Source organism: Hyla sarda, chromosome 2 (genome assembly GCF_029499605.1).
Source record: "Hyla sarda isolate aHylSar1 chromosome 2, aHylSar1.hap1, whole genome shotgun sequence".
Classification (NCBI taxonomy): domain Eukaryota; kingdom Metazoa; phylum Chordata; class Amphibia; order Anura; family Hylidae; genus Hyla; species Hyla sarda.
In genome coordinates, this window is record NC_079190.1 from 95,427,448 (window position 1) to 95,454,718 (window position 27,271).

The following is a 27,271-nucleotide window of genomic DNA, read 5'->3' on the forward strand; positions in this document are numbered from 1 at the left end:
CAGGGCTCTGTGCACTGAGGACAAGCAGGGCTCTGTACACTGAGGACAAGCAGGGCTCTGTGCACTGAGGACAAGCAGGGCTCTGTGCACTTATTACAAGCAGGGCTCTGTACACTGAGGAAAAGCAGGGCCAGCCCAGAGCTAGGCACAGCCACAGCAACCAGATAAACGAACACTCTCAGGGGTGTTTAACCCTTCGGGTTCTTACACCCTCGCTTCCTGTATTTGGACTCCTCATAAAGACACACCGGCAATAGCTGCAGGGACAGTATTTTTTCACCCAAAAATATTTTAAAAAAATGTTAATCAATGTATATTACAAATATACATATAATAGTATTATCAAAAGTTTTTGATAACGACAGGTACACTTTATGGGTGAAAAAACACCATGTAAGTATGAAATTTCATACTGACTCCCAGCTAACACCCTGCCGTAGCATTTTCAGCAGCCAAAAGAAAATACCATGCAGCAAGCATTACAAACTTTAGATACAAAACATAAGTTTGCACTCACTATGATGTTTTGGAAACTTCACTTTCTCCACCAAACTAGTCCAAAGGACATTTAAAGTTTTGCATCTAGTCGGCCACATGTAATTATGGATGGCATAGAATGTAAGCAACATCCTGGTTGAGCAAATACATTGAGTCTTATAGCAACTAGAATAGAAGCCAGTTCAATTAGTAAATTTAACGATTGGTTGACTTTAAATGGACTAAAAACAAGTAATCGGGTTAACACTCAAACATTCCACCCACTCAACTGTCATGGTTTCTGCCTTGGAGAAACCATTTAACAACACATTTTAGTTTGTGATTCATTGGTCTGCGAGAGCCACAAAAGCAAATATGAGTTAAAGGAACTGCCCCGATGTGCTTTAAAACAACATGTTTAGGAAGAATGCAATAGTGGTTGAGGAAAGGGTATAATTTTGTACATGGTGTCAGTAGTTAATTGTCACCCTTGATGCCACCCACTTGGCCAAAGTATATCATTTAACTCACTGCTCCACGAGTAAAGTGAACTAGTTTCCTTATTTGTTGCGCACAGAGCCTCCCTGATGTCCTCACGTTGTCAGATGTGTGGCAGTTGTGGGCTGCACTGCATCTGAGTCATGTAATCTGTTTATACACGGCCCAGGAGAACACAGGCAGGTTCACAAAGACCCGTAATAGGTTCCTGTCATCCCGTGCAATGCATAGTCTACTCCTGTGTTATTACTTATTTAGATTATATATATATATATATATATATATATATATATATATAAATGTCACGTTGAGAGGAATGAGCAAAGTTATCAAGGGGTCTTCTACTGTCTTACCACCAATGATGTATTTTTTTCATAAAAGAAGGATCATGTTCCTAATAGTCACTTAGAGCTACATAAAGCACCTTGGCTTGTCTGATACAATTAGAATCATCCACCTGAAGTACAAGCAGCAAATTTAACCTTTTCATCGAACTGAAATAGTTCAGTGTAGCATTTGCCTGGCCAACTAGCAAACCAGAGACAACTCTGGTGGACCCACGGTTATTGCTCATGCAACTTAAACGAGCAGTGATTTCCCTGATCTTGAGGATCCTAGCACTTGACCGCCCCCCCCCCCCCCCTTCCTCCATGAATGATCAGTTTTAAAAGTGAAGAACAGCTCAGATGAAGGTGTAGAAAAACGAGAATAAAGCACGGGTTTCAAGCAATGCATCATCTTTTTTCTAATCTGTTTCTATTTTCTGATTATATTTTTAGGTATGGACACATGCACAATGAACAGGAGCAGACTATAATCCTTGCATGAGAAAGGTTTCTAAGCATGCTCCATGATCTGTGCAGAGGTCATTCTACAGTGGGGGACTAAGCTGCTATTATCTTTTTCTAAGATGTCACTTTTAACGCCAATACCGTACAGATCACTTTCAACACTTTCCAGCAACCTGTTCCTTGGAAGAACAGGAAGCCTTTGCTCAGTTTTAGGCCTACTGGTTAGAATTAAATTTGCAATATTTTATGAATATTTTGTAATATAGATAGTGAATTAGAATAAAGAAATCACCAAAAAACATCAACAAAAAATCTTAAATAATATCTTAAACATAAAAGCTTGATTTAAACAATAGGTCATTTTCTGATGGGACAGTCTCTGACTTCTACTGTATTTGAAGTTACTATACATATAGTAACATTTTTGTTACATGAAAGCTTTTAGTTAACTAATCTGTTTTCATTCACACTGTGCCCACAAGTCATTCTGTTAGATCAGCCAATAATAATGTTAATTAATTCAAGCATCTATTTGAGAATACATGAGAGAAATTTATCTAAAAAGTTTTTAACAATAGTAATAGTGGATATGGGCACTTCCTCAGATTTAGCGCTGGTATATTTCTCTTCATCTTTAGTTCACGAAATTTACTTTATAAAAGGTGTCTGGGTATAAGAAAACCATTAGCTAAAAGCTGCTTCCTGAATTCTATGAGAGTGTTGTGGGCATGCTCTGAGACATGTCCAGAGCCAGAGGTCACTCTGTGAGAAGGAGTTGAGATACATGAGAGTGTTGTGGGCATGCTCTGAGACATATCCAGAGGTCACACTGTGAGAAGGAGTTGAGCTACACTAGAGTGTTGTGGGCATGCTCTGAGACATATCCAGAGGTCACTCTGTGAGAAGGAGTTGAGCTACATGAGAGTGTTGTGGGCATGCTCTGAGACATATCCAGAGGTCACACTGTGAGAAGGAGTTGAGCTACACTAGAGTGTTGTGGGCATGCTCTGAGACATATCCAGAGGTCACTCTGTGAAAAGGAGTTGAGCTACATGAGAGTGTTGTGGGCATGCTCTGAGACATGTCCAGAGCATGTGGTCACTCTGTGAGAAGGAGTTGAGCTACATGAGAGTGTTGTGGGCATGCTCTGAGACATATCCAGAGGTCACTCTGTGAGAAGGAGTTGAGCTACATGAGAGTGTTGTGGGCATGCTCTGAGACATGTCCAGAGGTCATCCTGTGAAAAGTAGTTAAGCTATGTTATTTTGGATATAGTATTTGAGAAGACAGTTGTGCTTTACTAGTAGCCAACACCAGCATGACAGCATAAATTAATATACAAAATTTATTAAATAATTAATACCCATGCTAAACACTTGGGACCTGCATTGCTTAAAGGGAACATATTAGGAGAATTTAAGCTCCAAAACTGCCAACAATCTGCTATCCATATAGGTTTCATGTTGACCATGATGCCCTTGAATGTTCTGGCCTATCCTGTATTATGTAGTTTAGAAAACTAGAAAAACTTGTGTACTATATTCAAATTACCCGTAAAGCAGCAGGAATGGTGCTACTCCTCTGAAGGGTCACACTGGCTGGCTCCCCTTTAGGCTTCACTCATGTCCCTCAATATATATCAGTGCCACCAGGTACAACCTGTTTGCAAATTTATTTATTTTTTATTTTTTTACATTATGCTGCATTAGCTAAAATAAATACAGTAGGAAGACTATTGTCATTATCAGCCAATTACTGTACTGGATAACAGTTTGGTGGAAGTTTGGGGGTCTAAGTTCCCCTGGTTTCCTTTAGCTATAAATTATAGCATGGAGATATTTGTTGTAATATATAGTGAATTATTTCAATTACACCAGGGAACAATTATTATTTAGGTTTGTATAACTAAGATTTAGGAATACCCAATATTGCTCCAAGACAAATTCAAGCACATTCCAATGATTCTAACATGTTTTAATATTACCAGAAAGAGGGTAAGATAACACTGTGTTTCTCTTTATGGCGGTGTAGGAATAGCATTATACATGATGCAGGATGAAATGTTGTAATTTCTGGCAGGCAGCATTCAACGACTGGACCAACAAAGGGCTCTTCACTATGTCTATAACAAGCAGACTGAAAAGGCCAAAGCAGAGAGGCGAAATGACACATACAAAACCCTTGAAGGTTATGGTTTACTTCCTTGAGCACCTCACCTCTTATTATTTGCCAGTGCCTGACAAGGGTTATTTTCATTGATCAGAAACTGACTTTTAATGTTTAGCTGCGGTTATAAGGAAGGTAAATCATAACTCCAGGTTAGAGAAAAGTATACATTTTCAGGGACAAAGGAAAAATCTAATTCAATATATGCCTCAACAATATATGCTTCTCTGTATGTATACATGGACTTGTAGTTTAGCTCAATCACCCACCTGCTCTGCCATTGCTGCTGCTAGGTTTCCATTGAAAAGAATGGTCATTTCCATAACTCCCTCAGACTTTGAATAGACAGCACAAAGACTAGACCGCAACTCTATTCAAACACCTTCTTGTCAAGGTTGGTGCCCATACACCTTCAATATCATTCCCTTTCTCCCCATACACATGAATGTTCGGCTTGCCTGGTAGATTCTTATGGCAGCAGCCTATCTCCTGGAGACCAAAAGGGTCAAGCAGTTGAAATCCAACATGCCCAAACTTTCTCTCCCCCAAAATCATTTGTCAGAGGTGAAGAGACCTCCATACACATTACACAATCAGAAATGGCATGTTCATACAACTTTTTCATTAATGTATATGGGGCCTTTTCTTTAAGGGGTACTCTGGTGCTGAGTATTCCTGCTCCATCCTGCCCGGGCTGGAAAAAAAAAATGAAAAAAAAAAACCCCATCTCTCACCTTCCTGGGTTCCCGCGGAGCGCCACTACAGCTGATTGGTCCTCCGATCCATCTTCTTCATACTTCCGTATGAACGAAGCGTCACATGGTGCTCAGCCTATTTTGGGCCGAGGCAGAACATCCTGGCGGCCGGCAATAGGCTGAGCGCCATGTGACGCTTCGTTACACACGAAAGTATGAAGAAGATGGACCGGAGGACCAATCAGCTGTAGTGGCGCTCCGCGGGAACCCAGGAAGGTGAATGATGGTTTATTTTCATTTTTTTTGCAGCCTGGGCAGGACGGAGCAGGAGTACTCTGCACCAGAGTACTCCTTTAACCAAGATCCTGAGGACCACCACTGGGTGTAGGGTATTTTTTGCACACATGTATTCAGCAAATCTATAAATGAGCTGCAAGTGTATAAGTCAAAGTATATAACACATCCATAAGGTCATAAAGATGCAATTGGTATTAGTATTATTTTGTGACTACATGGATAATTATTCTTTAGTTAGCACCTTTTTGAAACAGTTATTCACAAGACCATTCAGCACTTTCCTTGTTTCGATAGCATTTGGCAGTAGCAAACTGGTGTGTCCCTGCTCTCAGTACCAAGCTTCCCCTCACAATGGCATCGATTGTTAATTCTCCTTGACATAAAAGACACACTTTTGAGATAGATGGTTGTGTTTTTCCATGTAACCATCAAGAGTATGTATACTTCCCAGTACATATGTTCACGTTACTAGTAATACTAGAAGTTAAGCACCATTAATTTGCTGGTCTTTCTCAAATAAAAATTGATTTATTACATAGCTATATCTAACACACACCTACTAGGTTTTTGGGGTCCAAGCATAGTCAGTTCTAAAGTTTACAAACATATACACCGATCAGTCATAACACCAAAACCATTATTATGTGGTAATGACACCTGCCAAATGTGGGATACATTATTTGCCTTACCATAGTTCATAAATTGCTTGGGAATGGTTTGAGGAACATGACAAAGTTTCTAAGGTATTGAGTTACTAATAAGAGATGAGAGTGCGATAGGGGATAAGATGTCTAGGGGCGGAGTACCCCTATAATGCTTTGGTTGATCAATGTACAGTAGAGTTGGTCAGTACAAATTTTTTTTTTCCAATTTTCTACCATTTGTCTTGAACCAGCCAGAATTACTCAATGCACACAAACCACTATATATCCATGCACTATACCAATGAAGTACAGTCAGAGGGTACATCCAGGAGAAAAATATAGTCATTTCTACCAACTCTGTCTCCAATTTTTTCCCCAAACTGACCTTGTCTCCAACTTCACAGCTCTGAGGGCAAAAGCCAATAACTGGATATTAATGACGATATTGGCCATATTACAGTGCGAACCACATAGTTTGGTCATTTCCCAAAGTGTCGATTCAGTAGCATTAGCATACTAGTGCCCATACAATTATTCAAGTTAAAGCAGCTCCTAATTTAGTTATTATCCATATCATCGAAGAGTCAGAAGATGAAGAGATTATAGTGGTTATTAGAACTATTGGTGGCATTTATCATTGTGGGTGTAAGTGAAGTATTTTTTTCCACCTGTTTTTTTTTTTTTTTTAAGTGTTGGTAATGTGTAGGAGCACTAAATTTATTAAATGGCCGCAGGGCTTTTAATAAATTTTGTGGAGTTACACATTTTCTGAAATTTCACTCTTCACATAAAGCAAAGCCTGGGCAGGTGTATATTTGCAACTTATTGGTAGCTTTGCGCCAAATTTGTGACTTTTCTAAAACGTCACAAATTTGGCATTTTTGCAGTGCTGCGCCAAATGTGAGACTAATATACACACAAAACCAGCTCAAAACACAATGATAAATGCCCCTATATGTGTAATCTCCATTATTCACCGTTTTCTTTTTTCATGATCAATATTCAATGTTTTTTCCACCATAAAATAACAGACTCTCTGTTGTAATAGAAAATGGCTATGGGTGATATTGGCCACCACTTTTGTCTGTGCTGAGGAGATGAGTGCAGTGGACTGCAAGCTGTGACCAGTCAACAGCAGTTTATTCCTTCTTCTACATTTTTTTTTTTTTGTTCATGTGAGCATTTCTGTTTGTAGAATAATTTACTATATGGCCATGGACAGCTGCTGCAGGCAACCAAAATCTGAAATATAAAAGAACAGCTGTTTGCAGCCTTAGTTGTTATTCTGTCATGGTCAACTTTGAGTCTGCAGCTCTAATTTTGCATTACAGAAGTGGCAAGAAAATTCGAAGAAGAAACACAGATTGCTAGTAGTACCCTGCATATCTTATTTCAGCTGTAAAGGAATCCTCTACCTATAGTTTTTTGCTGCACAGATGGATAAAAACTGATATTTCACGTAAGCAGCCATTGCAGCCTAAGGAAAAGTTGATTTTATTCGACAAGATTATAGGTCTAAAATCTTGAAAAATGTCCATCTCCATGATCTCTTTGGTTCTCAGAAATATTTACGTGAATGTGAACAGTATTACCCGATGTATGAGCTTTAGGTTTGCTGGCTTAAAGGGGTACTCTGCCCCTAGACATCTTATCCCCTATCCAAGGGATAGGGGATAAGATGTCTGATCGTGGGGTTCCGGCCACTGGGGACCCCCGCGATCTCTCCTGCAGCACCCCCGTTTCTCTGCTGTACAGAGCGAGAATAGCTCTGTGGCTGATGATGGGCAATGTAGGGGACAGAGAATCGTGATGTCACGGCTCTCCCCCCTCGTGATGTCACAACTCGCCCCCTCAATGCACGTCTATGGGAGGGGCGTTACAGCCGCCATGCCACGCCCCCTCTCATAGACTTGCATTGAGGGGGTGGGGCGTGACATCATCATCATCTGTACAGCTGAGAAATAGGGGTCTTGCAGGATAGAATGTGGGGGTCACCAGCGGTCACCTATCATTTGGAAAGGGATAAGATGTCTAGGGGAAAAGTACCCCTTTAAAGGCCCTTACCCACAGGCCCATTATCAGCTAAATAAGCAATTGCCCATTTAAAAAGGCCAGCAATCAGGTGACAAACGAGAAAACACTCACTTGTTTGTTGATTGGACCTTTTATGTGGCCAATAAAGTCAACATTATGAAGTATACATTGCCCAGGGTAAATAAGCAATGTACGGCTAACATTAATACATTTAACCTCATAAGGACCAAGGGCGTATAGGTACACCCTTGGTCCCCGGTACAAAGTTGATCGCAGTGTCTAAATGCGGGATTTAACATTGCCAGTTAGCTCAGGGTAACATTACACTCCACAAATAAATTTTTATTTTTTCGTCGTAGATCAGTGTTTCTCAAGCGTGGTCCTCAAGTACCCCCAACAGGTCATGTTTTCAGGATTTCCTTAGTCTTTCACAGGGGGTATAATTATGGTCAGTGAATCAGGCATCATCATATATCACCAGTAAAAGACTAAGGAAATCCTGAAAGGACCGCGTTTGAAACACTGCTGTAGATTTTGTTATGACATTTTTGATGTCATTACAAAGTATAATTGGTGATGCAAAAAACAAGCCCTTATTTGAGTCTGTAGGAGGAAAATTAAAAGCGTTATGATTTTTAGATGGGGAGGAGGAAAAAACTGAAAGTGCAAAAATTAAAATTGGCCTGGTCCTTAAAGCAGATATCCAGTGCTAAAAAACGTATCCCCTATCCTAAGGATAGGGGATGAGTTTCAGATCACGGGGGGTCCGAACGCTTGGGCTCCTTGCGATCTCCTGTACGGGTTCCGGCAGCCGGCGGGAAGGGGGCGTGTCAACCACCGCACAAAGTGGCGGCTGACACGCCCCGTCAATACAACTCTATGGCAGAGCCGGAACGCTGCCTTCGGCAATCTCCGACTCTGCCATAGCAATGTATTGAGGGGGCGTGTCAGCTGCCGCTTCATGCGGTGTTCGTCACTCGCTATCTGGCCAGCGAGCTGGGGCTCCATACAGGAGATCGCGGGGGGCCCCAGCAGTTGGACCCCCCCGGGATCTGAAACGTATCCCCTATCCTAAGGACAAAAAAGAGATCTGCTCTTTCATCTGCTGATTGGTTCGTTCTAAATCATCAAAATATCAGAATGGGATCACAGCGAATGTTCAACCCTCAAGTAGTTTAAAGGTTCTATGCTCTGTAGTGCACTGTACTGGGGCCCGATAAGATAGAGTGCTAATCAGCCAATCACTGTCTGAGGCAGGACACTGCTATGGCCAGTGACTGGCTGGGAAACATTGTGATGTATTTAGCCCCAGCTCTGTCAATGGGATAATCACTCGTTGGGCCTTAAAAGGGTTGTCCAGGGAAAAAACTTTTTCTAAAAGCATGGCCAGGCAACCAGATTAAACAACAAAATAAATAACTATAATTAATTCCCTCAGTTTTTCTTTAGCCTCCAGTGGCACTGCTGGAAGGATTGTGATGTATTGGGCCCCAGCACCAGGTAGTGGAGCATGGCGAAGGGAGAATGGAGGCTAAGGGGACACCAAAGGAGGTAAGTATAGTTTTTTTTTTATTATTAAAAAAGGGTAGCCTGACCATGTTTTTAGAAAAACACTTTTTGTCAAACAACTCTTTTAAAGGGGTTATCCAGGAATAGAAAATCAGAGCTGATTTCATTTAAAAACACCTCCACGTCTGTCCCCAGATTATGTGTGGTATTACAACTTGGCTCCATTCACTTTACTTTCACCATACCCAACCTGGAGACAGACGGGGAGCATTTTTTGAAAGAAATTAACTCTGTCTTTCTAGTCCTGGATTACATCTTTAAAAGGTCTTTGTGCAAATACACGTTCTACGCAGGTAGCCATTCGCATAACCCTGACGCTTTAGCTCCACAATAGATAGCAGGCACTTTTCATGAAACAACTTTTGCTATGTGCAAGTTTATCAAACAAAATAGGTCAAAGAGAGCCAAGACAAGGGTGTACAAGGGTGCCAATGTACATGAATTATTTATGTGGCCTAAACCAATCTGGTATGATATCCTTGCTTTGTTTCATCTACTTGTTAATTTCAGTGAGGCATGATAACTATGAATAAACAGCAGAAGCTAATGATGACCTTGTAATGTTACATTGCCTTAGGTATTGCCAGGAGTAAGAACACGTAACTCTTACAGAATGGCACATAAACAGCCAGTTCATAGCTCTGAATGATGCCCATCGTACCATACACCACTCCTCATTACACAACTGTAGTAGATCTTAGGAATAGCTGCATCCATTTCATATAATAAAGGAATCAAGTCATTTAAAGGGACAATCCATCCTTTATTTTTCTCCTTGGTTGCAAAGTAAACGTGAAAATGTTCCAATTATGCATAAGCACATTTAGTCGGACGTAATGAGTTTGCTTGCACAGTCGGCAGTCACTGATGGTCCTCAGGGGTCCTTCTGCTAACTTGCCTCTAATCTTTATTATTCAGATAGAAACATAAAACCTTATATAAACACAAGGCATATGTTTAGAAGTGAAAATACGAGTTTTCTACAATGAACATCAACAACAAATATTATTACCCTCTCGAGTAAGACGCCATTTGCACAATTCTCATATGCAGTATGCTCTCTTGAGGAATCTAATCTGTTGGCAGATGGCATAGAGAAACAGCTGTTTCCACACTACTTTACACTTGGAGGTAATATCCCTCAATTGAATCTGGTTTTAGCGGATCTCTCAGATTAACAATATCCTTTCACTAAACATCACATCCTTTTAAAGGGCTTTTAGGAGTTTAGTCTTTATTAAGATCTGTGTAAGACTAAGGCACTAACTAAGGTCCCTGCTGATCCATGTGACGTGTTGAATGACTGATTGGTCCACAGTCATGTGATAGCAATAAATTCTAGTGATTTGCAGATATGGGCACAGAACACAAGGCTATGGGCAGATTGCCAGATGCTACAGGGATGTGCTGCATTGTTTAGTATACATGCTCACCTTTTAACACCTTCATATTTAGTTTCAGGAGACTGCTCAGGATAAGCTATGTGCATGAGGAGTAGCACTATGTCTGGCTATAACATAGCTTATTTCAGGAGCAGGAGGTAGTGCTCAGATATCTATGTGTAGCACACCCCCAGAAGCAGCATGGAGGACATTATAAAGCAGGGCTCAAGCAGGCTAGGCTCACTACTTCTCCCCCTCTACTCTTAATTAGCTTCTATAGGCAACATGTAACCTAATCCCTTACGGAGCTGATAGCTGATCTTGTCTCTCAAGACTGGATTTGAAGTGAAATGAGAGGGAATGATCAGTCCAGCTAGGAGAGAGATGAAGTGGCTCAGAAGTGGATACAATATTACAATGTTTCTTATGTTCACAGTCCCTACTTATTTAGCACTTATACAGTACATCGTAAGCTATCATTAGAAAATAATGTAGAGCTTCTTGTGTTTGCCTTGTGCTTACCTGTTTAGCAGATGTGGTAGGCATAAGATTTCAGCTATGTTTGAAAAAATCACATAAAAAAATAGAGGCAGCAGTATAGAGATGGAGCTGACTGAGGATGGGAGGGGTCTATGAGCTGCAAGAGGGATCTGGTAGGTGATAATGTTATGATTATTTAAAGAAAGTCAATTGACCTTGGACTGAACTCGTGTACCTCTGCCACTCCCAGAGAAAGCATGGAGCATGTACTTGGAAAGCATGGAGCATGGACCTTGCGCTACATGAAATGGGGAGATTCAGAGCCCTATTCTGGAGATCACAGGGGTCCTAGAGGTTGGATCAGACACTTATCACAGGATAGGCAATAAGTTGTTAAACGCTGGAGTACCTCTTTCCGGGGCTCCCACAGAGCTGTAGGGGCTACCTCCATTGTACATGTGCAATGTTTAGTCCTAGTGACGTTCCTTATACTATTTCTCATAAAATGATAATGTGGATTAATGTCGATGCCTCCTTCTTCCTTGTGTGATTCCTGTTAATAATATCCAGTATTTTCTACAGTTGCAATATCATAAAATGGGCAATGTTGGTTTAACAGGTGCAAATGAACAGCATTATAAGCTAAGAAATCAATAGTAACATAAAATGTCATCTTCAAAATGCATGTTAAATGTTCCCTGTAATTGGGCAATGTTCATAAAAATAAACCATGGAAAAAGAATAAAACCAACACACTATTTAATCCCTCAACTGCATCTCTTCACAGCATGCAACCACACAAAACATAAGCAGAAAGCAGCACAATGCTCAATTGACTGCTGGGAACTGTGAGAGACAAGACTAGAGGATTAAATAATGGCCTGTTATTTACAGTCCCTCTAACATGCCAAATGTACCAACAGTAAATGAATATAAAGATATATATATATCTACTGCTCAAAAAAAATAAAGGGAACACTAAGATAACACATCCTAGATCTGAATGAATGAACTAATCGTGTGAAATACTTTTGTCTTTACATAGTTGAATGTGCTGACAATAAAACCACACAAAAATTATCAATGGAAATCAAATTTATCAACCCATGGAGGTCTGGATATGGAGTCACACTCAAAATCAAAACCACACTACAGGCTGATCCAACTTTGATGTAATGTCTTAAAACAAGTCAAAATGAGGCTCAATAGCGTGTGTGGCCTCCATGTGCCCGTAAGACCTCCCTACAACCCCTGGGCATGCTCCTGATGAGGTGGCAGATGGTCTCTGGAGGGATGTCTTCCCAGACCTGGACTAAAGCATCCGCCAACTCCTGGACAGTCTGTGGTGTAACGTGGCATTGGCGGATGGAGCGAGACATGATGTCCCAGATGTGCTCAATCGGATTCAGGTCTGGGGAAAGGGCAGGCCAGTCCATAGCATCAATGCCTTCCTCTTGCAGGAATTGCTGACACACTCCAGCCACATGAGGTTTAGCATTGTCTTGCATTAGGAGGAACCTAGGGCCAACCGCACCAGAATATGGTCTCACAAGGGGTCTGAGGATCTCATCTCAGTACCTAATGGCAGTCAGGCTACCTCTGGCAAGCACATGGAGGGCTGTGCAGCCCCCCAAAGAAATGCCACCCCACACCATTACTGACCCACTGCCAATCCGGTCATGCTGGAGGATGTTGCAGGCAGCAGAACGTTCTCTATGGCGTCTCCATACTCTGTCACGTCTGTCACGTGTGCTCAGCATGAACCTGCTTTCATCTGTGAAGAGGACAGGGCGCCAGTGATGAATTTACCAATCTTGGTGTTTTCTGGCAAATGCCCAACGTCCTGCACGGTGTTGGGCTGTAAGAACAACCCCCACCTGTGGACGTCGGGCCCTCATATTACCCTCATGGAGTCTGTTTCTGACCGTTTGAGTGGACACATGCACATTTGTGGCCTGGTGGAGGTCATTTTGCAGGGCTCTGGCAGTGTTTCTCCTGCTCCTCCTTGCACAAAGGCTGAGGTAGCGGTCCTGCTGCTGGGTTGTTGCCCTCCTACAGCCTCCTCCATGTCTCCTGATGTACTGGCCTGTCTCCTGATATCGCCTCCATGCTCTGGACACTACACTGACAGACACAGCAAACCTTCTTGCCACAGCTCGCATTGATGTGCCATCCTGGATGAGCTGCACTACCTGAGTCACTTGTGTGGGTTGTAGACTCAGTCTCATGCTACCGCTAGAGTGAAAGCACCGCCAGCATTAAAAAGTGACCAAAACATCAGCCAGGAAGCATATGAACTGAGAAGTGGTCTGTGGTCACCACCTGCAGAACCACTCCTTTATTGGATGGTGTCTTGCTAATTTTCTATAATTTCCACCTGTTGTCTGTTCCATTTGCACAACAGCATGTGAAATTGATTGTCAATCAGTGTTTCTTCCTGAGTGGACCGTGTGATTTCACAGAAGTGTGATTGACTTGGAGTTACATTGTGTTGTTTAATTCTTCCCTTTATTTTTTTGAGCAGTGTAAATATATATACTGCCCCACGCTCCTTTTGTCTATCATGCCGGATTAGCAGCACGAGATGGGAGCCGTTCTACCAGAATCTTCACGGTGAGTGCAGGACACCTGTTTTCTTTGTTCTATACGTTAAACATATATACGGTATGTAGCTAATGCTACTATGGAAGCTACAAAGAGTTTCTTTTTTGGCAAAAATATGGCTCAAAAACCTAGAAAGATAATAAGACATATTTAATAAAAAAAAATTTCAAGGTCCCGCTCCCCTGCAGTTCCATTACAGATGAACTTATTGTAGGTCTTCCCAGCATCCCACGCACCCCCTCCCACCATCACCGATCAACTTTACGCTGGAGAACTATCAGCACAAAACACCTGCAAAGCCATTTAAAAGAGCGCAGAATCCTCTAGTGTAAATTAATCCTCTGAAATGTTCCCTATAGCACCCTTTAATCTACAGCCACAGGGAAGAGAAAATTCAACATAACTTTCACAGGATAACTGCTCCCAAAGGGAATAATTCCCCAAATGCTTAGCTAGATTATCCCAGATTTACCTGGTTTCTATCCCACTTATTTTTTTTTGTATCAATGAGTTGTGATATTCTTCATACACAATCGTATAGATCATTTCTTATAATGCATATAATAGCTACTGCAGAACCTCTTTTTGATAATGAAGAAATATATGTTAGGCTGGGTTCACACCACGTCTTGTTAAATACGGTTCCCGTATACGGCTGGGAGGAGGGGGGGCGGGGCTTAATCGCGGCGCCCGCACTCAGCCGTATTCGGGAACCGTATTTAATGTATGTCTATGAGCCGACCGGAGTGAACCGCAGCCTCCGGTCGGCTTCGTTTTCAGCCGTATGCGGTTTCCCGACCGTAGGAAAAAACGCGGTCGACCACGTTTTGCCTGCGGTAGGGAAACCGCATACGGCTGAAAACGAAGCCGACCGGAGGCTGCGGTTCACTCCGGTCGGCTCATAGACATATATTAAATACGGTTCCCGAATATAGCTGAGTGCGGGCGCCGCGATTAAGCCCAGCCCCCTCCTCCCAGCCGTATACGGGAACCGTATTTAACAAAACGTGGTGAGAACCCAGCCTTAGTCGTTGATTGCATACTGTGAATCCATGTCTTCCCTATTTGATAATGGAAGTGTGCATTTACTAGGGAGGGTAATATGGCATCAGTCACAATGCTGCCCCATACAATGCCACCTGCAATGAGTTCGGAGTGTGTTGCTCATTACGGCACTCATGACAATGCTAGCCTCAACAACTTCTCATAACAGGAAGCCATCTGTATTCATCATGCTTATTTTAACATGTAGCCAACTAAGGAGAGGTCTACATTGTAATTTCAGGGTAAGAACACATGTGGCAGGTTTGCTGAGGATTTTCTGCAAGGAATTTCCACGCAGAAAAACTGCAACATCTGCAGTAGCAGCAGAGTGGATAAGATTCCGAAATCTCAACAATGAGCTTGAAAGCTGTGAAAACATTCCCCTAAAATGTGGATTTTAAATCCACTGTCGATTCATTCCGTAGGTGTTATGGATGTTACTGCAATTATGCTGCTTATCCATCCAAAACCCACATTGATGGAACTAAAATAGTTTGACTTTTATAGCTTAAAAATATTAGCATATTCATTCCCAAATCTACAGCGGCAAAATCCATACAATTTGTTGTGAACTTTCCACTGTAGAAAAATAACAGCATTTCCACAGCATGGCGATAAAGTCTAATATCCATTAGTCCTACAAGCACTAAACATGGCAACTTTTTGAATTGTTATATAATTATTTGACAACGTACTATCCCCATAAATCTAGTTTTCATAACCTGTCATATTATAATTTCCAGAAAAACATTTATTGAGTCAGACATCACAAAATCTTGTGACGGAGAGTTCCATAGTCTCACTGCTCTTACAGTAAAGAATCTCTGTCTGTGATGATGTTGAAATCTTCTTTCCTCTAGACGTAGAGGATGCCCCCTTGTTACCGACCTAGATATAAAAAGATCACTAGAAAGATCTCTGTACTGTCCATTCATATATTTGTACATTGTGATCAGATCACCCCTAAGACGTCTTTTCTCTAAACTAAATAACCCAGAGTTTAATAACCTGTCCTTTGTTTTCCTAATGTTTTATTATTTAGCACATAAATGTACATCTTATTTTTATGGCCCAAGTACATATTGAATGAGAACATTGGTATGACAGTCATACTGACATGGGGTGCACGTGTGTTTTGTCATAGCTAAGAGCACTTGAAATTACACTGCAGTATTTCCCAAAAAGTTTAAAAGAACAGGCACAGAAAGGCTTAAGTATAAAATATACTGTATAATGGTGAAAGTAATAGGTTTCAAATAAACTAAATGGGAAGCAGACTATTTAGATTAATACATTCTATCAGAGGAAATGCAAGAATTATGGTCCTGTCCTCATATCTCGTCCTCATATCCTATCCTCATATCCCAACTAGGGATGAGCGAATCAAATCTGACGAATCCAAATTTGTTACGAATTTCAGGAAAAATTGGCTGAATCTGAATATCGCCGCAATTCAATCACACTAATCACTTCATTAAACTCTATTTAGTGCGGTCTAGGCTCCAGCGCATCTACAATGGCGGAGTAGGGGTGTGTAGCAGCAGGAGTCTCAGAGAGAGGTCTGAACTCCCGATGTCAGCTAGCAGTCGTGTCTCGAGCAGCAACCCAGCAGCCGTGATTGATTGGTTCACTCAGTCATCCACTTCATTCCAAGTGACATCCGACACGCCCAATCAACAGTCGATGGGTTCCTCAGACTCTCAGTTGGCATGGCTCTCATGCTGCTGTTGCTGCCATCTCCAGGCTCTGTCATTGTGCCACCATGTGGTCTCCTCATGCTGATGCTGCCACCTTCAGGCTCTCTCATTGTGCCTCCATACGGTCTCCTCATGCTGATGCTACCACCTCCAAGCTCAAATCATTGTCCTGCCATGGATACTGCAAAAGATAATTAAGGTGCTGGTCCTCAGTTACGGAAATTCCGCATTAGACCACAAGTATTGAGTATATGCATTGGCTAAAACTTAACTTTTCTTAGGATAAAATATATGGACCCAAAATCTTTTGAAAATCTAACAAATGGAAAGGTATTCAAAAAAACACCATGTGCCACCTACACTACCAAGTATTCATGCGATGCAAAGACCTCTAAAAGGTGGAAGGGAACAACGTATGGTTCATTGTAACTGGTGGGGGTAAAAACTCCCCCTGTAAGGCCCTACTCTCGCACTATTAATTCCCTTCTTGGCAAGTGTTACTCGTCCAAAAAAAGGGCAGCCCCACATAGGAACCTCTCCCTATTTCCAAATAAAAACCCTGTGAAATGGCAGTGCTTTTTAGGTGGAAATAGGGAGAGGTTCCTGTATGGGGCCACCCTTTTTAGGGCGAGTAAAACTTGCCAATAAGGGAATTAATAGTGCGAGAGTAGGGCCTTACAGAGGGAGTTTTTACCCCCACCGGTTACAATGGACCATACGTTGTTCCCTTCTACCTTTTAGAGGTCTTTGCATCACATCAATACTTGGTGTAGGTGGCACATGATATTTTTTGCATACCTTTCCTTTTGTTAAATAAATAAAAAATTTGGGTACATATATTTGAACCTAAGAATATTATAAAAAGTTACGTTTTACATAATGCATATCCTTAATACTTACTTGAGCACACTAACACTTTTACAAAAGAGATAGTTTTCTTCTGTCTACCTGCCTCAGCTACTATTCTGATCCCGCCACCCACCTGATGCAACACATCTGATGCCAACTTCCTTCTTTCACCCGCCTTCGTCACCGGGTACTGGTATTGCCACCCACCACCCCACTCTGTCACCGGGTCACTTTCTGGACTTCTTATTCTGCTGATGCCACCTCCATGCTGTCTAATTCTGCCACCATATGTTCTCCTAATGCTGATGCCAGCTTCAGGCTGTCTCATTCTGCCACCATATGTTCTCCTCATGCTGATGCCAGCTCCAGGCTGTCTCATTCTGCCACCATATGTTCTCCTCATGCTGATGCCAGCTCCAGGCTGTCTCATTCTGCCACCATATGCTCTCCTCATGTTGATGCCAGCTCCAGGCCGTCTCATTCTGCCACCATATTTTCTCCTCATGCTTATGCCAGCTCCAGGCTGTCTCATTGTGCCACCATATATTCTCCTCATGCTTCCGTCACCTCCAGGCTGTGTCATTCAGCCACTATATGGTCTCCTCATGCTGCCGCCACCTCCAGGCTGTGTCATTCAGTCAGATTATGGTCTCCTCATGCTGCTACCACCTCCAGGCTGTGTCACTGTGCCTTCATGTGGTCTCTTCATGCTGCTGGCACATTCAATAAAACTGTTTAGGTTCATTTATTTTAAATCTTCAATTTAAATGTTAAAAAATATCTTTAATCTTTTCAATTGTGAGGCCCTATGGTCTCGTCAGGCTGGGTCATTCAGTCACTATATGGTCTCATCATGCTGCCCCACCTTCACGCTCAGTCTTTTAGGCACTATATGGTCTCCTCATGCTGCCACCACCTCCATGCTGTGTCATTCAGCCACTCTATGGTCTCCTCATGCTGCTGCCACCTCCATACTAAGTCGATCAGTCACTATATGGCCTCCTCATGCTGCCACCACCTCCATGCTGTGTCATTCAGCCACTATATGGTCTCCTCATGATGCTGCCGCCACCTCCAGGCTGTGTCCTTCTGCCGCCATATGGTCTCCTCATACTGATGCCACCTCCAGGCTCTGTCATTGTGCCGCTCTGCAACAGTGATTCTAATAGCGACGCCTGGAATCTGCATGTCATACTGAATAATAGTATTATTTCACTAACACAGCACACTCCCTATGCGTGTTACGACAAGGAAAAGTGTTCTACACCTCTATTGAGGCTCTCTGTAGCCCAGAAATAGTCGTTTTTAATAGTGATTCGCTGCAAATAAATTTGGACCGAACCGAAAACTTTTTGGATAATTCGATGAATTGGCCGAATCAAATTTTAAAAAAATTTGCTCATCTCTAATCCCAACCTTGATATACAATCCTCATTTACAGCCCTCATATTCCGATTTTATATACCATTCTCGTATCCCAGCCTCATATCCCATCCTCATATCCCAACCACATATCTTGGCCTCATATCCCAACCTCATATCATGTCCTGATATGCAGTCTTTACATCCTGTCTTCATATCCCGTCCTCTTATCCCAACCTTGATATCCAATCCTCATTTTCAGTCCTCATATAAGGTTCAGGATAATATATCATGTATTCAGGGCTCAAGTCCTGCTGGAAGGTGTGGGAACTGAGTTCCCACACTTTTTTCTCCCAGGTCTTGACCCCTGCATGTATTCACGTATAACTCTCTTTATTCTGGGTTAAATAGTAGTCAGGTAGACGGTCCTCTCAAAAGGCATACTGAGTAGGCCCACCCACTTGACTTATCGGACCAAATTTGTATAAATAAATGATAAGTTATTCAGAAACCTTTACCACAAAACTATATATCAATCTGTTCAGTTCCTCTTTTAAGATGATGATAAATTATTTTTCATATTTTGAGGCATTGGTTGGGCTTAGTGGTGTTTAGCTTAGGTATGGCATTTTTTCCCCCTATAGGCCTCTTTTCATGGTTTGAAAAGTGGCAGAAAAAAAACACGTAAAAGTATGCAATGCAAAAAAATTCCTTTTTAGATCGCTGGTGATTAATGCTATGGTAATATTACGGTTACTGCCACTAAAGGTGGTAGCAACCATACTCTAGGTATGGCATTTTTTTTCCCCAAAAAGTTGTTTCTTTTATTAATCGGAAGATGGCAGAAAAAAAATGTATAAATAAAATGTAACGAATTGAAAAAAAAAACTCCAAAAATGCTTTAAAAAAAAATGCTATAAAATAACACTACAGAGTTATAAGCAAAAAAAAAAGCACCAGACAAAAAAGCTTTATAGATGCTCTTTATTTAAAGGGGTACTCCGGTGCTTAGACATCTTATCCTCTATCCAAAGGATAGGGGATAAGATGCCTGATCGCAGGGGTCCTGCCACTGGGGATCCCCATGATCTTGCACGCCGCACCCCGTTTATAATCAGTCCCCGGAGCATGTTCGCTCTGGGTCTGATTACTGTCGACCACGCTGTCACGCCCCCCTCCCATAGGCTTGCATTGAGGGGCGGAGCGTGACATCACACGGGGGCGGAGGCGTGACGTCACACGCCGCCGGCCCTGTGGTTACCGGTAATCAGACGCGGAGCGAACACACTCCGGGGACTGATTATAAGCAGGGTGCGGCGTGCAAGATCATGGGGGTCCCTGGCGACAGGACCCCCGCGATCAGGCATCTAATCCCCTATACTTTGAATAGAGGATAAGATGTCTAAGCCCTGGAGTACCCCTTTAAGTTGCCTGCTTGTCGCATTCCTTTTTATATTGCTGTGGATTACTATGCTATGCTATGTGAATAGTAAAATATATAAAATACTAAAATAACCTGAATGTTGATCCCCTGTAATATAGAATAGGTGATGTCATGCTGTAAGCCCAGAGTTCTGCAGCTAGATGGAAAAACCCTGATAAGTCTCTGCCTCTTGCCGTCTGTGCCGTTTCCCTGTTCTTGCCCATACTGATTGTTTTCCGGAGCTCTGAGCTGAGATGTCATCGTGTTTGCTGAGATATATTTCCACTGACTTGGATTCATTACAACCCCAGCAATACATTTTCAATTATTCAGTGATGACAGATCTTCAGAAGAGGGTAAGATTGTAATGTTAATCATATAGTACACGAAGATTTCACATACATACTAAAGTGCCATCTGAATGAACAACATGCAGCAAGGTCAAAAGCATCAGCATCAAAGGCACAATAGGAGTCATGAGCCATAGCGAAACAAAAAGAAAAATTATCAATCATTATGTAGGATGGCTTAGTTATAATAATAGCTTGGCGAGGGCTCACTTGCATTTTTAGAATTAGGATTTAGCTTCATTTGAAAAAAAAAAGAGTTTTTTTGTCATTTTTTTTTCCACATGTCATCATATGGCAATCTGTTTGGAGCCATATTACGGCATTAATATCCATCAGAAGCAGTGTTTCAAGGGGAAAACAGCTCGGCCATACTGCATCTCATGTAGAACGCCAGTGTTCATGCAGGATCCAACACTGGACGTAGGGCCTGACTAAAGTCTACAGGAGTCATATTATGGCTCTGTACCATTGTTGTGAGGGCTCTAATACTCTTATACTCTTGTGTGCATAAAAAGTGCAAGGATTGTGACTAGAGATGAGCGAACTTACAGTAAATTCGATTCGTCACAAACTTCTCGGCTCGGCAGTTGATGACTTTTCCTGCATAAATTAGTTCAGTTCCGGTGATCCAGTGGGCTGGAAAAGGTGGATACAGTCCTAGGAGACTCTTTCCTAGGAATGTATCCACCTTTTCCAGCCCACCGGAGCACCTGAAGGCTGAACTAATTTACGCAGGAAAAGTCATCAACTGCCGAGCCGAGAAGTTCGCGACGAATCGAATTTACTGTAAGTTCGCTCATCTCTAATTGTGACATATGCATGAATAGAGAAGTTGCCTATAAATGAGAATTCGGTATCTGCTCTCTCTTCCAACATCTGAAAATGCAATTGTTTAAATTGTTTTACTTGAAAGGCAACCGATTAAATGCTGCACTTATCTTAAAGGGAACCTGTCTTCATTGCTGCCATATTAATGAGTCATCAGGGTGGTCCCCAGCAGCTTCCCCAGCCTTGATTGATAGATGTCTCCTTATTTGAGTATAAGTAGAGATCTATAAATTAAGGGCAGCCGTAGAGGCAGAAGCCAACGGGGACCACCCCGGTTACTCATGGTTCAAGCAGCATAAAAGTAATAACATGTTCCCTTAGGGTGCGTTCACACGCTCTTTGTTTTTGCGGGTTTCCCACTGCGTATTTGAAAGGGGCGGGCTCTTCTTGGCTGTCCATAGCAGATTTTCCACGGCGGAATTTACGCTGCGGAAAATCCGCCGCAGTCCCTACTGACTTCAATGGGGCTTGCGGCGGATTTTCCACAGCGTAAATTCCTGCTGCGGATAGCCGAGTAGAGCCTGCACCCTTTCAAATACGCAGCGGAAAACCCACAAAAACAGAGAGCGTGTGAACGCACCCTAAAATGACATAATCACATAGTTGCAGTTACATTGGTTGCTAAGTAAATGACAGCACTGAATTACCACTAGCTTATTCTGAAAGAAACATAATGGGCCTGATATATAAATCAGCCTGAAACTATAATTGTCTGGTTTTTGCCAAAGCTACCAATCACAGCTCAACTTTCACTTTACAAGGATTCAAAAGCTGAGCCATGATTAGTTGCTCTGGGAAAAATCAGACAATTAGGGTTTCAGGCTGATTGTTAAAGCTGCCCCAATGTCACTATAAATGTAAAAAAAAAACATCTATAGAGAATATCATACTTTTACACTTACTTTGAGCAAAATCCCTCTCATCTCCAGGACTTATTTCGGTTGGTGAGACAGAAGAGGCCACAGTAGATTTAGTGAAGATTCCACTAATAAACTTTAACATTTTCCTATCCCTAGCTGCTGAAGACCTGGCCTTGTCCCCAGTAGGAGATGATCCCTCACGGCCTTTCTTAAACTCTTCAGGTAGGTCAAAGTCACTGTTGTCCACAGTCTTGCTTTTACCCCCCTTTCTAAAACCTTTGGGATCACATGAGGAAGGAGACAGCAGACTTTTTCCTCCTGCAGAAGGTTTTGGAGTCTCAGCTCTAGGGCTGCTCTTGGTGGAGGATTTTGAACGACTTTTGCCGCCTTCATTTTCAGGCCATGATAGTCGATTTGAACCACTTTTTTGACTCTGTTTGTCACGGTTGTCTTGACTTTTAGAAGCCTTACTAAGTTTCAGTAGTCGACTACCTTTTTCCTTACATGGTGTAAGGAGAACAGGAGGGATTTTCCCTTGATCTACAAGACTAGGTAGACCAGAGACACTTATACTAGACATGTATGGAGGTCTTGTCTTGGTCTCTACTTGTAATGTGTTTTTCTGTGATTCGCCAGCCTTATCTGGGCTTACAGAAAGAGATACAATTACTGGCGCTTCACGATATGGTGTTCCTGGCTGACATGGTACAGGGAGCAATGGGCTGGCCGGAGAGCTAAAAGAGTATCTAGGACCAGAAAAAAATGTAGGACTTGACTGCTGTCGAGGACTGTTGCAGAGTCGATTGGGAGAGTTTTGTAGATAATAATCCGAGGTGACGCTAGTACTGATCCACATAGCATCCTGTCTATGGAAGAGTCTTTCCAGCCGTTTGGTCTTTCCAGGGTCATCACTGTCTGGTGTTAGGTCATCTATTTCAAATGGTAAAGTGGTTTCTACATCTTTACATGGTACAAAAGACAGCAAAAGAGAAGGCTCGGGAATCTTTTCTCTGGGAGATGTTAACTCGCCCAAGTCAGTTTTCTTTTCTATTAAAGTAACAGGCCTATCCGTGGTTGCCTTTGGACCAGGAGATTTGGCGGTCCCAGGAACTGGTGCCCTAGCTCCTGGGTATGTTCCCATGCCAGTCACTGGTGCTTTTATTCCAGTGGAGGTTTTAGTCCGAGGAGTAGGAGCTAGTGCAGCATCACCTGTTGAAATTGTTGGCTTGGCGCTTATGCTTGGGCCTTTAATCGCTGAAACTGGTGGTGCCCCAGATGGTAAAGTTTTAGATGTACTAACTGGTGGTTTTGTTCCAGGATATGTAACAGTTTCTCCAGTCTTAGTTTTCTCAATTACTGTTCCTGCAGGTGGCGCTTTGTATGCTATGTGTTCCTCAGTTGTCACCACTACAGATGCAGCCCTAACCCCCCTAGCTGCACTTCTAGCAGCAATTATTTTAGCCTCACTAGGTTTTGCTGCGATCACTGGCGCTCCTGCAGAACGAGATGCAGAAAACAATGCTGATGCAGTGCGAGCAGCACTTATTGGGGGAGCGGTAATCCGGGGTACGCTGGATGGCACTGGGCATGGTTTGTCCACAGGTTCTACTTCTTTGTTGGGATTTTCTCCAGATACTGGAGTAGAACGGGTATGCGATGGTGAATCTGAACATACAGCTGGTAACTGCTTTATTGCCTTTAAACTCCGACGGGCGAATCTGGATTCTGCGACTGAAGCTTGAGAACTGACCCCTTCAGTAATTTTGGAACCATGAACAGGAACTGAAGAACTGGACACTATGTCCCTGGAAACATCCGTATCAAGTGCAGGCCGCCTGATAAGGGAACCTCTGATTACTCGCACTCCACCAAATGGGAAATCCTTTTCACTGAAAGGCACTGGAGCGCTTGCAGTTCTTGCATCCTTTATTCCTCCTGGTGGCCCTGAAGCACTTGATGTTTTTGTGTTTGGAGCAGATGAGTCTCCAGTGCTAGATACACCTATCTGTTTATCTCCATGTGCAGAATTGACATAACTAGATGTTTCAGACTTCTTAGTTTCCGGTTTCTGGCTTGAAGAAGTTGTTGTGTTTGATGAGGCAGAGTCCTTTACAGATGTTGTTGGTAAAGAAGTACTAGATGTCACTGTACCATTTTCTTCTTGTTTTGGGGCAATTATAGCGTCTTTTCCTACCCAAGATTTTGTTAAAGCTTCTGATGACCCTTTATCTGTAGGTGATGGAGTGGATATTGTGGATGTACACGTACCTCCTGCTCCAGACAAAAGTTCAGCAGTGTTTGATGTTTCAGAGAACCTTACTTTTTCTGTAGTTCCATTTGCAGATTTTTGGCAGATTTCAGCTGCTCCCACTGTTGAAAAAGTACTTGTTATGTTACTTACTGGTGTTAAAGCTGACAAGCTGGATATTGTGGTGTCCTTCTGCTTTTCCACTGGTGTTGAACTGATGGGTATTGTACATTTTTCTTGATCTGGGACAGAGGCTTCCGAATGTTTTGCTTTCAATGAAACTGGCAAAGGTGCATCATTGGTATCCTGCACCCCCTTTGAATCAACACTTGTCCCAGTATCATTCACTAGTGCACTTGTTTCAGTGATAGACTTTTCTTTTCCTTCACTCACCCCGGAACCAGGAGCGGGCCCTGCCCAAGCCCAGACATCAGGAAAATCTCTATCCAGTGAGAGGCAATGGGCCAGTCCAGGTGTACTGCCAAGAGAAGGGGTGTCATGTTTCCGGAATACTTCCGAGCTGTCAGCCTTTTTTTCGTCTCCCACAGCCTCTAGTTTGACTAGGGTCAAAGAGATGTGGTAGGTGGTCCTGCGCTGGAGGGTGGCTCCTCTGCTCATGGGTCCCCTGAGTGAGCAGCTTGCAAGGATAGCAAGGGCTGCAGAGTAGTCCGCCTGATCAACCACACTGCTGGTCTGCAATCAGCTCAGCACATCCATCATCTGATGTACCACCTCCTCTCCACACAGGTGTCCCTGCAGCATAGATCCGATCTCCAGACAGAAATTACACGCCCAGGAATGTCAGTCAATAGCTATCTGCAAATAATGCACAATAACAGAGGGAGAGAGCGACCCTTCAGAGGTAAGACCTCATTGTTTAGAAGCATCACTGCACTGGCTCAGTACTGCAGAAGGCACTGATGTCCCCGCTGATAGTTCCTTGGAAATTCAGCTCCATTGTCTGCCAGGTGCAAAGAGAGGTGAGCAGGTGACAGCATAATCTTGTGTTTTCTCAGGCTGCTTGTAGATTCTTCATTGCAGTAGAGGCAGCAGCATCAGCATCAGCAGACTCCTAGATTCCATGCAGGTTTCACAGTGACTAAAGACAGGCTTGTCACTGATTTCCATTCACAGAGACCCAGAAGCTATTCTGCTGCCTTCTCGCCAGTGTCAGGGCTGCACTTTACCGAGCACTTCAATTTTGCATCACATAGGGAGAGTTTGCAAAGGAGGGGGCTAGGAAATGGTGTAATCGCAGAATAATATGCCATCCAAGCGTGTTCTGAAGACTAGCAGGACTCACTATTCATGGTATAGGAATAGGAGGAGCCGTTATCACTGTTCTACACCCACACCACAACCTGGCAGCTCAGTGCTGAATGTTAAAGGGTGAATGTGACATGCAACTAGGAAAAAGATTTATGCTCATGTATGAAATGCATTCAATGTCTATCTGCAGCCGGAGATGTTTCACTGCTTCTTTGTCTGGATCACTGGTTAGAACATACTGTATATTCAGGCATATAATAAAAATGAAAGAGCTTTACATGACAACCTGTGGCTTTTCAGTAGTGTTGGAGTGCAGTTCATGGGGTTCACCTGTGCTATTGGTTCCCACTTTACAACTACAAGCAAATATTATAGTACTTAAACCCGTTTGCCAATTTCTGGCCACTGAATTCTCCATTTACTTTAACAAAAAGTGACCGCATTTGCACGTGGCTAAGTCTCCAATTTAGTACATGGGAAAGGTATATGGCAGGACTTGTTGGACAGGGGTCAGTGGACCTGTGTTCCCCCCCGTGAGTGGATTCCAAAGGTGAGATTTATTGGATATCATATGAAGAGTAAGGTTGGGTTCACACTGCAGAATTTCTGGGCATAATTTCTACCGGATATCGAGCCGGCGGCGCTGGGACCGAGCAGACTGCATTGCTGCCCCCATAGACTGCAATGCATTTCTGGGTAGATCTTTTGGGAGATCTGCTCAGAAATGCATTGCCATCTATGGGGACGACATTGTAGTCCGAGAAGTCCTAGTGCCGCAGGCTCGATCTCCTGCAGAAATTCTGTCCAGAATTCCACAGTGAGAACGTAGCCCATGGTCTATTCACACGGCAGAATTTCAGCTTGCGGAATTCCCCCTCAAATTAAAGCCCATAGACTTCTATAGGATCCCGCACTCCCATTCACACTTCTGAATTTCCGCTGTGAATGGGAGTGCGGAATCCCATGGAAGTCTATGGGCTTTAATTTGAGGGGGAATTCCGCAAGCAGAAATTCTGCCGTGTATATAGACCTAAGTTAATTAAATTGATATATGTAACTATCGGGTTTACATCGTGAATTGAACTATCTGCTTACATATGTGATATCCAGTAGGAGGCAATGAAGAAGATAATGCTCCCTAACTTCATATAACAAAAATTTGCATGAAAGAACATAATTACCTTTTTTGGTCACAATTATTTCTCCCTCAGTGATAGACGTGTCACCATGGTAATAATTTCCATGAAGCTCTGCCTTTTTTAAAGGAAATTTTTTACAATATGGCAAAATAATTTGAGAAAATAAAAATATTTAACCTTGCACTTATGAATGTATCTATCAGTTCTAGGACATAAGCAATGATGCAGATCTTATATTTCATGAATTAGAGTAAAATCATTTAAGTGTAAGTGCACCACCGTAATGTCCACTAAAAAAATTAGATAGTAATGTAAAAAAAATGCAAAAAAAAGTTTTTAAAAATTGTGAGGAATCATAACTGCAAAATAAATAAAGCATATAAATAATAAGAACAATCACAAGAAAGTGGAGTATAATTAAGGGCCATACTTATTATAAAAAGTATTCACCTATGAACAGGGAATAACTAGCGGATCAGTGGGGGTCCAACAGCTGGGACTCAATCCCAGGAAAGCGGGACGAATGCCCTCTGAATGAATGGAGTAGCAGACTGGCAGTGTTCAA

At 42.5% G+C, this 27,271-nt stretch overlaps 1 protein-coding gene across 3 annotated transcripts in view; it reads right to left on the reverse strand.

Moving 5' to 3' along the window:
* The window catches only part of AGAP2 (ArfGAP with GTPase domain, ankyrin repeat and PH domain 2), a 254,446-nt gene extending 228,695 nt beyond the window's left edge, over positions 1–25,751 (reverse strand). Inside the window, exon 1 of one of the 3 annotated variants that reach the window (XM_056562604.1) lies at positions 22,093–25,751. In XM_056562604.1, coding sequence (XP_056418579.1) covers positions 22,093–24,916 — 2,824 coding nt within the window. In that variant the 5' untranslated portion in view covers positions 24,917–25,751. The remainder of the gene's footprint in view (positions 1–22,092) is intronic. The other 2 variants (XM_056562602.1, XM_056562601.1) reach the window with 2 other exon arrangements.
* Positions 25,752–27,271: the final 1,520 nt, after the last annotated feature.